This window comes from Palaemon carinicauda, chromosome 10 (genome assembly GCF_036898095.1).
Source record: "Palaemon carinicauda isolate YSFRI2023 chromosome 10, ASM3689809v2, whole genome shotgun sequence".
In the NCBI taxonomy this organism is placed as follows: Eukaryota; Metazoa; Arthropoda; class Malacostraca; order Decapoda; family Palaemonidae; genus Palaemon; species Palaemon carinicauda.
Window position 1 is genome coordinate 113134229 of NC_090734.1, and position 12612 is coordinate 113146840.

Sequence of the window (12612 nt, forward strand, 5' to 3'; positions counted from 1 at the left end):
GAGTCTTTGTTTACATTGAGTACTGGGTATCTGGACGACAGATGGCGCTGTTGGGCACACCCGCAACCTGTGTAGCGATCGCTGGCGAGTTTTACCTTAGAGTTTTCTGTCGAGCAACAGAGTTGCAGCTATTATAATCACCGGCTAAGTTAAATATTGAAAAATACAAATTATCTATGAATTTGCCAATTGTTCCGTAACCGAAATACAAACCACGCTATTTAATTAGGGTGACAACCCTAAGGTAGGGTGGTAAGTCCCAGCCGTACTGGCTTTGGCTTTTGCCCGGAGACTCAGTATCTGAGTGTGTTAGAACTCAAGATAAGGAGTCCCTGCACCTCGCAAGCGCCTTGCTCTGCAAGGACCGCGGCCTACGTAAGCAAGTGTGTGTGTGAAGGAGTGAAGTGTGACTCGTCCTAGGAAGTTGACCTGGAGTCCTTTACATGGAAATCTAGGTTAGGACGATCCCAATACCACCTCGTAAGGGTATGGGGACGTAACAGTATTAACTTAATACTAGGAACACAAGGAAACATGGTTTACCTGCAGTGGTTTGAGGTCAGCTGTGCAGAGAACCCAGGATGCTGCTTTCCCCAAGAGGGGAGAATGAAGAAAAGAATAAGGGCCAGGCATACCTTTTCATTCATGCAGACTAAAACCGGGTAACAATGCCCTCAACCTCCTGCTACTTGTTCATTAAGGAGCCTGAGGTTTAAACCAGCTGTTGTGTAGCCACCACAGGGCCGATAGAGAACGTATCGAGCCTCCTGTGGGTCACGTCTTGCAGGTAGCGGGCTGTGAAGATCGTTTGACGCTTCCAAACCCCTGCTTGTAGAACCTACGTCACAGAGTAATTTCTCTTGAATGCCAGAGACGTAGCAATGCCCCTGACATCATGTGCCCTAGGGCGACGTGACGGAGGAGGGTCAGGATTCAGGGAATGGTAGATAACCCTGAGAATCCAAGCTGAGAGTGTATTCTTAGTGACCCTCCTCTTCGTCCTTCCTGTGCTCACGAACAATGCTTGCACCCGAGGACGAATTGCAGCTGTTCTCTTAAGATAGAGCCTCAGACTCCTTACTGGGCACAGTAGGAGATGGTTTGGGTCATCAGTTACAGAACGGAGGCTCAAAATCAGGAAGGAGTCGAACCGGGGGTCTGGCACTCCTCGATTCTGAGTCTTGGCTACAAACTCAGGGACGAATCTAACATTACCTCCTCCCATCCCCTTGAATGGGCGATGTCATACGAGAGACCATGAAGTTCGCTGACTCGCTTGGCCGAGGCCAAAGCTAGCATGAACACCGTCTTCCAAGTCAGGTGGCGATCAGAAGCCTGGCGTAATGGTTCGAAAGGAGGTCTCTTAAGAGACCCGAGGACTCGAACCACGTTCCATCGAGGAGGTCTCACTTCCGACTGGGGGCAGATAAGTTCATAACTTCGTATGAGTAGAGAAAGTTCCAGCAAAGAGGAAATGTCCATTCCTTTGAGCCTGAAGGCAAGACTTAAGGCTGAGCGATAGCCTTTCACTGCCAAGACTGAAAGGCGCATTTCTTCCCGCAAATACACGAGACACTCAGATACTCCGCTATTGCTGGAATAGTGGCAACGAGTGGAGAGATACCCCTTCCATGACACCAACCACAGAACTCTCTCCACTTTGCCTGGTAGACCCCTGTGGATGACTTTCGCAGGTGTCGAGACATCCTTTCTGCAACTTGTTGCGAAAAGCCTCTCTCTGTGAGGAGATGCTGGATAGTCTCCAGGCGTGAAGTCGTAGCGATGCTACGGCTTTGAGGAAGATGTTGGCATGTGGTTGTCTGAGTAGCTCGTGTCAAGGAGGAAGTTCTCTCGGGAGTTCCGTCAGGAGCTGCAGAGGGTCCGGGAACCACTCTGCGTGATGCCATAGCGGAGCTATTAAGGTCTTCGAAAGGTTGACCGATATTCTGGTCTAGTTGAGTACCCTTCTCATCAGACAGAACGGGGGAAAGGCATAGATGTCAATGTTGTCCCACCGTTGTTGAAAGGCATCTTGCCAGAGTGCCTTGGGGTCAGGGACTGGGGAGCAGTACAGCGGGAGCTTGAAATTCAAGGCTGTCGCGAACAAATCCACCGTCAGGGAACCCCACAAAGTCAGGACTTTGTTGGCTACTAGACGATCCAAAGACCACTCGGTACTCACTATCTGAGATGCCCTGCTCAGACTGTCGGCGAGCACATTCCTCTTGCCTTGAATGAAGCGAGCTGATAGTGGAATCGAGTGGACTTAGGTCCATCTCAGTATCTCTACGGCAAGATGGGATAGCTGCTGTGAAAAGGTACCTCCCTGCTTGTTGATGTAAGCCACTACCGTGGTGTTGTCGCTCATCACCACCACAGAGTGACCCGCCAGGTATTGTTGGAACTGATGAAGTGCCAGATACACGGCCTTCATTTCTAGCAGGTTTATATGGAGGCACTTTTCTAATTCTGACCATAGGCTTGAGGTCCTGTGGTTCAGAACGTGGGGCCCCCACACTTTTTTTGAGGCGTCCAAAAACAGCATCAAATCCGGGGAGAGGACGAGAAGATCCACTCCCTTTCGTAGGTTTTCCTCTGTCAACCACCACTGAAGATCAGTCCGTTCCGCAGGACCCATTGGGACCAAGATGTCCGGGGAATTGTGTCCTTGATTCCACCGGGACTTGAGTCGCCATTGCAGGGATCTCATCCTGAGGTGACCATTTGGAACTAGACGGGCCAGAGAAGAAAGGTGACCAAGGAGACGTAACCACGATTGGGCTGGGAGTTCTTCTCGTCTGAGGAAAGGAACTACGACCCTCCTCAGCCTTGCTATTCTGTCGTTTGATGGGAAGGCTTCGTGGAGATTGGTGTCCAAGATCATACCTAGATATACCAGTCGTTGAGTTGGAAGCAGGGAAGACTTCTCGAGATTTACCATGATCCCTAGATCTTGGCAAAGTCCTAGAAGCTTGTCTCGGTGTCGAAGAAGGGTCGACTTCGAGTCTGCCAGGATTAGCCAGTCGTCCAGATACCGGAGGAGACGGATGCCGATCCTGTGTGCCCACAAAGAAATCAGTGTGAACACCCTGGTGAATACCTGAGGTGCTGTGGAGAGATCGAAACACAGCACCTTGAACTGGTAAATTTTGTTGTCTAGGCTGAATCTTAAGTAATTCCTTGAAGACGGATGGACTGGGATCTGGAAGTACGCGTCCTTCAGGTCCAGTGTACACATGAAGTCTTGTGGTCTCACCGCAAGTCTGACCGTGTCCACCGTCTCCATGCTGAACGGGGTTTGTTTGACAAACCTGTCCAGGGCCAAGGGGTCGATGACTGGTCTCCAGCCTCCAGACGCCTTCTTTACAAGAAAGAGTCGACTGAAGAAGCCTGGGGAACCGTCGACGACCTCCTGGAGAGCGCCCTTCTTTAACATGGTCTGGACTTCTGCCCGTAGGGCTTGGCCCCTGGCCGATCCCATGGCAAAGGAGCTCAACGACACTAGATCCGCTGTCAGGGGAGGTAGAGATGTTATGAACGGGACGCGATATCCCTGACTGATTACAGAAATCGTCCAGGAATCGGCCCCGAGTTGCTGGCACCTGTCTGCGCAACTTTGAAGGCATCCCCCCACTAGCGTTTGCGGCCTCGGCCGCTCCCTCTAGGATTCTTTCCTCCCCTGGAGGACTTTTTGCCTTTCCTGTCTTTGACAGGAAAGGGCTTCGACACCGTTGCCTTCGCTGCCACAGCCGGTTTCGTTTCCTTGGACGGGCGAGGTTGTTGAGGTGCCGGAGGCTTATAGGGTTTGATGTAAGAGCCCCATGAAGGAGGGAGTCCTGGTTGGACTTCCTCCACCTCTCAGCTGCCTGTTCCAAGTCTTTAGGCTCAAATAGGTTCTTCCCTAGAAGGGAAGAATGTCTGAGCCTGCTGACCTCGACGGCTGGGCCCTTCGTGTGCAACCTCTCTGCCACCGCATCACGACGTTTCAGGATTGAGTTGGCCCACAAGTTCGAGACTTGGTGAGCCAGAAACTCAATGTTGCGGGTGCCCGAGAGGAGGAAGGTCTCCAGGGCCTTCCTGGTGCTCTCCTTAGACAAATCTTTGGATTGCAACAGGATGCCAAGAGATCCCAGCCAGATGTCAAGCCACGAAGTAGCCTGCATGGCACACTTCGCGACCTTCTCCTGGCTTATGATCTCTGTCGCTGAGAAAGTCACTTGCCGGCTAGAGAGTCTCTCAAGAGGGACTCCCTTGGTAAGCTCTTCCACAGAGTGGTGCAGGGGAAGAACTAAACAAGCCTCCTCCGTGATCTCGAAGTACCTCCTCTGTTGGACGCGAGGAGGCGGGAGGAGTTTGTTGCCAGCCGTTCCAGGCGAGCTCGGAGAGCTGGTCCTCAACCTTATCACTGGTACTCTTCACCCCTTGGGGCCAGGGCAAAGCTGCACTGGCCTTAGCTGGTTTCTGAGTCCCAAAGACTCGGTCCAGGACCGTGTCCTTGCCCTCGCGAGGAGGAATCTCAGGATTGGGAATCCTGTTGAGATGCCTCATCAGGGTCAGGACTTGCCAGAAGGCATGCTCTGACTCTTGTGGCTCCCATCCTGGAGAACTGGCAGCGAAGTCTCCCATCCCCAAAGGCTCTTCTTGGGGGGACACGTGGACGTTCTCCGCGGGTCTTGCAGGTTCTGGACAGATCCTTGAGGATGACTTGGGGACTGTCTTGGAATTCTTGGGTTCCCTCCTGGGAGGAATACAGGACTCCAACAACAACGTCTGAGGGCTCTTCTCTGCTCCAACCTGGGACGATTCTCCAGCGCGAGGTGGGGTTTCTCCCATTCGTTCGATGGGAGAACGCCTCACCTCGTAAGACTCCCCTGAGGACGGAAAATGCTCGTCCACGGGAGAGGGAGAAAACGTCTGGGGGAGAGAGGGAGCCTTCCTCAAGGATGTCCGAGGAGACAGCTTGACCCTCGGAGAAGTTACCACGGTTTCTACTCCTCTCTTTCTCTTCAGTGGGGCCAGAGCCGCCATAGTTTTGAGACCCATCTCAGCGAAGGCAGGTTTGACAGCTCTAATGAGGGATCCAAACCATGGCTGCTTACTGAGAGACTTCCTCTGAAGGGAAGGGGATCGGGCGATCCTTTGGAGTAGACACGACTGCTGGACCTGCCTGGAAGGAAAGGGAAGAAGAGGAAGGTTGGTTCCTGGACCCATCCGGTGATTTCCCTCCCTCCTGCGAGCGCGCTGGTCTGCGCTTGCGGGGGTGGGGGGGGGGGGGGACGTGAGGATGACCTGGCTGCTCTCGTTCCTGTAGGCTCACGCGGTAGCTCGCGTTGTGCCTCCCTATGAGAAACGCGCTGGCGTTCGCGCACGCGCGTGGGCGAGCGTGCAGACGAACGATGGCGCGTAGGGCGTGTAGGCGAACGACTGCGCACAAGTGAGGGTGCGCGCGAGTGCTCAGGAGATCGATGGCGTGCAGTTGTGCGATCTGGAGAAGCTGGAAGCGCAGGCGGAAGTGCAAGCGTTTGCACGCGCGATGGAAATTGTCCGCAAGCGCGTGGGCGCACAGGATCTCGGCGAGCTCTAGGCGCGCGCCCACGCGCAGGGGTGTTACCCCTAGCGCGTGGGCGTGCAGGAGGGCGCACAGCAGGAACTGGAGTCTGCGCGCGATGGCGCGTAGGCGATGGCTGACGAGCTGGAGGGGTCCTATGGCGTGTAGGCGAACGCTGAAGAGAAGGAGAAACTCGGTTCTTCTTTCTTGAGCCCAGATCCGGAGATCGTGGCCACGCAGGCGAACGCTGGCGTGCAGGTGAAGAGCGATGGCGAGCAGGAGATCGTGGGCGCGCAGTTGTACGCTGGTGAGGAGAAGATCGCTGGCGAACAGGAGAGCGCTGGCGAACAGGAGAGCGCTGGCGAGCAGGAGAGCGCTGGCGAGTAGGAAAGCGATAGCGTGTAGTCTCAGCTGCAGAAGGTCTCTGGGGCGTTGTCTCCAAGGATGAAGTTCTGAGCAGAGAGGACTTCACCGCAAGCGAGCGCGCAGGAGAACGTTGGAGCGCAGGGGATACCTGGCGCTCAAGGTACTTGCTCACATTGTGAGAAAGCCCCTTTTGCCCCGAAGGGACCGGTGCCCGTTGGAATACAGGATGCGTGGGCGCCCAAAGCGCATCAGCAGCCAGGAACGGAGACGGCAGGTCCGAAGGTCTGGCAGGCGAAGGAGAACGATCAGCAGAGGTGTCCAAGGATGCAACTGCAACGGTCGGTGCACAGCGAGGAGGATCCTCTGCGGGGGACTGCAACGGAGAAGAGCCAAAGAGGCGCCTCCTAACTCCCTTGTGAGGAGAAGGAAGGACTCTACGGCGAAGAGGAGGGCGATCCTTCCGACGGATACGTCCTCTGGGGGCGGCAGGCAGACCATCATCAATCCTCCGAAGAGGAGTCTCTGTCAGTGAACTCCCCCGAGGGGGAGAATCACCTGCAGGAGAGATTGTTGGACTCAGCTCCTCCCTCGAAGGATGTTTGGAGGGAGGAACTAAGCCTTCAGCTGCATCGGGAACCAAGGCAGGGGTTTGACCTAACTCGTCGGAGGCCCCTGCCACAACAACGTCGACGATAGACAGAGGGTCAACCTCTGCTACCGCCGGCGACTGTTTGACAGCAACCCCCAACTGGATTAAGTCAAACAGGCCTTCCCTGGAGGGCGAGCCCTTAAGCCCCAAGGAAGCCCAAAGCTGCAACAAATCATCATTGGCAACAGTGTTAAAAGATAAATCCTCCCCCGGGGGAGGAGGAGGAGCTGCCTCGCTTTTTTTTAGGCAACTCCCTCTCCCGTACCCCGAGGTCGGTCATCAAAAGAACGGCCTACGCTACCACTTGACGCCCTCTCAGAAGAGACCGCTCAAGCAGGAGCTTCGGAGGAGGTTCGGGCTACGGAAGAAGAGTCTTTGGAATTTTCTTTCTTCAAGGAAACCCTTGAAGGAGACAGATCCTTTTTGGACTTCTTCTTCAGGCACCAGGAGGTAGACCACTCCCTACACTCACTACACACTTTGTCTCTATCACACCGTTGGCCCCTGCAGAACGGACATAAGGTGTGGGGGTCCGTTTCGACCGCCGACATATATACCACAAGGGCGGTCAGGTAATCCGGGGCACTTCCGCATAATGGTAGAGGCCAACTTTCAAGCACACACTGCAAAGAAAAAGCAAAAAAGATTAAAGCTGTCAATAAGCGAGGGTGGGAACAGACACGTCTGTTCATCACCCGAGCCAAAAGCAAAGTGAGCTACTCACCGGTGTGTGAGGGGGGGAAGGGGTAGCTAGCTACCCCTCCCCTACCCCGTCGCTAACTAGCGAGGGGGTAGTAAACTCTCGTTAAAAATCTAATGGCTCGTCATTTCAGCTACGCCGAAGGAGGTACCCTAATTAAATAGCGTGGTTTGTATTTCAGTTACGGAACAACTTTAGGTTTAGCGTGAGCACGGAACCAATGTTGACATTCCAATCAGCAGAGAAGAACTGGAGCTTATCGGAATATGTTTAGTATCCTGCCGACAGTTGGCGCTAGTGTACACCCAGCCAACCAGCATGGTGATCGCCAGCGAGTTTTGAATCTGCTGATCGTCGGAGACGTTAGCTATATATATATCCACCGGCTAAGTTAAATATTTAAAAATACCTTATATTGCCGTGGTAAAGGTAAATCATATTATGTAGAATTACAATATAACTTTAAATTATTGTATATCAGATCATAATAAAGAACATTTTCCCCTTAAATAAAAATGATTTGACAAGTAATAAGGAAGATATCGCCTGTCCCAACAAACTACATTCTACCCAAATTTATCACTAATTATATACAATAAATCTGGAATTAATATATATATATATATATATATATATATATATATATATATATATATATATATATATATATATATATATATATATATATATATATATAGGTATTTGGCCGGTAAATTATAATGTAATTAGATTTCTAAGTCTACATAACAGCAAACTAAGCACATGGATAAACAGTGTGCTGAACTAGGACAGTTTGGCTTTTCTAAGAGATAAAATTGTCTAAATTTAAAAATAGGCCAAATCTTAGTGGCTATCTGAACCTTTTATAAACTATAACTATATCCCTAGTCAGTAAAGTTTTACTGTATTACAGATTATCATTTCAGACAGAAAATACTGTATATGTTTTCCTGTAGTAAATGACATGATTTAACCGAATTTGACGTTCATTTCAACCGCAAACAAACAGAACAACCAGTTCGACTTACTTTAAGTAGCCGAACTGGTTGTTGTTGTTGTTGTGGTTGAAACGAAGGTGAAAACCAGTTAAATCACGTTATTTACTACAGAAAAACATATATTTTCTGTTAAAATTTTTAATATAATGGGTCTTGTTCCAATACGGGCTCACTTCCCTCAAGTACTGGCAAACGCTAATGTTGAGCTGCGCACGCTAATATTAGCAATGTTAGTGTAACATGCTATGTTACGATAATTATGCTAACATTAGCAACTCTAAATATAATGGTTCTTGTTCTGCCACTAGCACGCTTCGCTCGCAAGAAAATAAAACATCAAGCTCGTATGTAATGGCAAGCGGTAATGTTGAGCTGCAAACGCTCAAAAACTAGTAAAATTAACACATTCAAATTAAAGAAATTAATGACTTACTTTTATGACCGGGACGACGAAGCTTGTGGGTCACCTGGGTATTGTGACTGTGACGTCTTAACTTCTGTATATCTACATTACCGATTCTTCTTTATCTTAGCTATCTTAAACGCTGGGCTATTACATTATGAGATATAAGAAAATTATCAACATTGGATGCCGTATCAAAGAATTCACCGAAATGCTTTTAAGTATGGAATTCTGCAGTCGTTACAAGTTTCTATAACTTCCATCGTAAAATACGCAACAAGACTTCACTTGAACTAACAAATACCTGACTTGGACAAAGGTTTCCACGGAAAAGGGTTTGTTGGAAGGTGGGGGTTGGGAAATATTAACCCCCCTGTGCAAATTTTCCATAAGCATGGGTTCGTGATTGGTTAACGGAAAAGCAACGGAGTCTAGAGAATAAACATGAATGAACTATTATGGGAAACTTGTCCAGAGCAAGTATTTATGTGAAATCTGGGAGTGACAAGGTAATAACAAAATGAATAAAAGTAATATAGAAAGATAAAATGGAGTGTATGATAAATAATATTTAATGGAAATATAAAATGAGGTGATTTTATAAGATTTTGGATAATAAAACGTGTAATTCAAGGGTTAAACGTATTATGTATACGAGGGTATTACATAAACGGAATGGTATAGCTGTACTGGATCAAGTAAAATCCTTGAATAAACCAGGTGATTCGGGTGAAGTCGTATACTTGAATGTGGCGGGTAAAATGACGTAAGGGGAAAATGGGGAGGGGTTATAAGAGAAGTAATCCTATTGGTGGAGGCGGAGTTTATACGCAGGTGGGAGGAGTTTATGAGCTTTAGGTCGAAACCTGCTATGTACAAATGAACGAATAAACGACTACAACCGACCCATAGAATATCAACAAAAAAGAAGAAAAATATACCGTTAGTTAGTATAGGATATAGACAATTAGCATATTTTTTCATCGGTTTATTATACATCCAAGAAGGTAATGTATAGAGGAGAAAAGGCTTTTTTTTAACCATTATATACCGTTTCTCCGGTATGATTTTCCCACCCAAAACCCCGAGTTCCCACTGGGGGTCCCCCATTATTGGTGGATATAGATATAAATATATTTCTGAAACTATTCATTTGCGACAGGAACAAGTGTCATTTTTTAAGAGAACGGACCTTTTCCTATTGTAAAAATTAGTTCTTTCCCTAGGTTACATTACCCTGTAGTCAAGTAAAATAATACCCACTAGTCAACAACATTAATGTAGTACCAATTTGGCATGATTTAACTTACATAAAATTTGTATGAAATACGGTAGTGTACGGGGGGTCGCTAGCCACCCCTACCCTTCCCCCGTTAGTCAAGTAGGGAAGGACACGGCTTTTAGGTTAGATTAGGGGGTGGATTTGGTTAGTCGCTGTGCACATATTATGCTCGCCAGAGGAACTGGCCGCTGATATACAAAGGCTCCAATGTTACGCTACATGGCTGGAAGTTCATTACTATAATAGGCCTCATCACCATAACTTATCAGGAATCCCAGACCACAGACGTAACCTACTTTCCTGCATAGGCCTCCATCAAGGTCACCATCTATTCGTTATCGAAAGAGGTGGCATAACAGAGGCCTTTACAAATTATAACAATGCATTTCTATGTGAGAAAATATAATGGGAAAAAGGTAACTCACCTTCAGCATGTGATCACTGATACGTGAAACTGTTTGCGGCTCTGGTACATACATATTTGCGTTCAAGTTGTTGCTGCTACGGAGGAGATTAACGTAGCGATTGTTAATGGTGACTTTAGCCTTCCTTTTCAACCAGCTAATCATGAATCCTTCGCATTACAGGACACCATCCCGAAACACCACCAAGAAACTCACTATTCCGCAATAGGAATATGTTTGTGTAGAGTACTGGGTATGTGTCACTGTGACTGGAAGATGGTCCCAAGCAGGGTTGCCAGTTTGGCCTTTTTTCCGGCCAAAAAAAACTCAAATTTGACCTTTTGTATTTAAATAGGTTGGCCTTTAGTAATATGAAAAAAGCCGGCCCTTAAATACTATATTTTTGACCTTTTTCTATTAATGGGTTGACCTTTTAAAGCCTCTGTTGATTAGAAATTGACCTTTTCTCATTTAGAAAACCTGGCAACCCTGGTCCCAAGTTCCCAACTTAGAACAAACTCTGTTTCACTGTTTGTGTTGATTCGATGTTGTTTGTTTTTCTGAACTTCCTGAATCTTTAGGGATGAGAATGTGGGTTTCATTCGGGTACCAATTGGAACCTCTATCTGTAATCTACGTTACAGATAAACTTTCCTACTTTAATATTACAGTCACGTCAATATGTGGATTTCTTTCTTTGTATCTGATAATTTGTAACAATCTCAAAATTACAACATGTTTTTTTTTCTGTAGGTTTTCTCTATAATAACAAACTCTTATAACTCTTAAATCTACATATCAGTAGCTTGACCAAGTAGTAGGAACCAAAAAGTATATTATGAAGCTACTAGAACTAGACTGTAGGAAATGTTAGGCAACACGTACACAGACAAAGTGGAACTTGATGAGTAATGAACTTGGTGTCAGAAACGTTTTTCCACAACCATAAAGTATTACAGTACAATTGCACCACTCGATGATAACTTTTACGGTGACTCCTGTAAAGCATTTCCTTCCTAGATAAAATTAACATTCTCCAACAGGCCATTTCAAACTTGACGTCCTATTATTATTATTATTATTATTATTATTATTATTATTATTATTATTATTATTATTATTATTATTATTATTAGCCAAGCTACAACCCTAGTTGAAAAAAACAAGATGCTTTAAGACCAAGGGCTCCAACAGGGAAAAATAGCTCAGTAAGGAAATAAATAAATGAAGAGAATAAATTATCAATATATCATTCTAAAAAACAGTAACAGCGTCAAAACAGATATGTCCTACATAAACTATTAACAACGTCAAAACAGATATGTCATATATAAACAATAAAAAGACTCATGTTAGCCTGGTCAACATAAAAACATTTGCTCCAACTTTGAACTTTTGAAGTTTACTGATTCAACTACCTGATTAGGAAGATCATTCCACAACTTGGTAACAGCTGGAATAAAACTTTTAGAATACTGTGTAGTATTGAGCCTCGTGGTGGAGAAGGCCTGGCTATTAGAATTAACTGCCTGCCTAGTATTACGAACAGGATAGAATTGTCTAGGGAGATCTGAATGTAAAGGATGGTCAAAGTTATGAAAAATCTTATGCAACATGCATAATGAACTAATTGAACGACGGTGCCAAAGATTAATATCTAGATCAGGAATAAGAAATTTAATAGACCGTAAGTTTCTGTCCAATAAGATAATCTAACCCACAAGTTTTTGGGGATAGGTAAGAACATTCATGAATGTATTATATAAAAACAAAATAAACAGATAAGAAAGGCATGATGCCCAGTTTTTCACCTAATGCACTTTTCCCCCAACAGATTTAGAAATGGTAATTATGAAGAAAGAAAATCATCTCATATAAGTTTGGAAAACCAGAGTAGCCTACAGTTTATTAAGGATATATTGCAAGAGGGAATATTTGAGAATCCCTGTAACTCATCGTGAAACTTTTAATAATAAAAGAAAAAAATTAATGAGGGAGGAACCTAAACTGCTTGAGCATTAAACTATCAAATGCGCTGCCATTACTAAAGTAACAGACAGCCATGGATGCTACTTTGAATTTCACCCGAGTAGCAGTATACTTATCAGGAAAATTTTTTATCTCAACTACACACACACACACACACACACACACACATATATATATATATATATATATATATATATATATATATATATATATATATATATATATATATATATATATATATATATATATATATATATATATATATATATATAT

At 46.1% G+C, this 12612-nt stretch overlaps 1 protein-coding gene across 2 annotated transcripts in view; it reads right to left on the reverse strand.

The window, feature by feature from the left end:
- Positions 1-10912, reverse strand: part of Kpc2 (Kip1 ubiquitination-promoting complex subunit 2) — a 104820-nt gene extending 93908 nt beyond the window's left edge. Inside the window, exons 1-2 of one of the 2 annotated variants that reach the window (XM_068381684.1) lie at positions 10841-10912; positions 10372-10627 (exon numbers count right to left, since the gene is read on the reverse strand). In XM_068381684.1, coding sequence (XP_068237785.1) covers positions 10372-10515 — 144 coding nt within the window. In that variant the 5' untranslated portion in view covers positions 10516-10627; positions 10841-10912. Of the gene's footprint in view, positions 1-10371 lie in introns of both variants that reach the window. The other variant, XM_068381683.1, reaches the window with a different exon arrangement.
- Positions 10913-12612: the final 1700 nt, after the last annotated feature.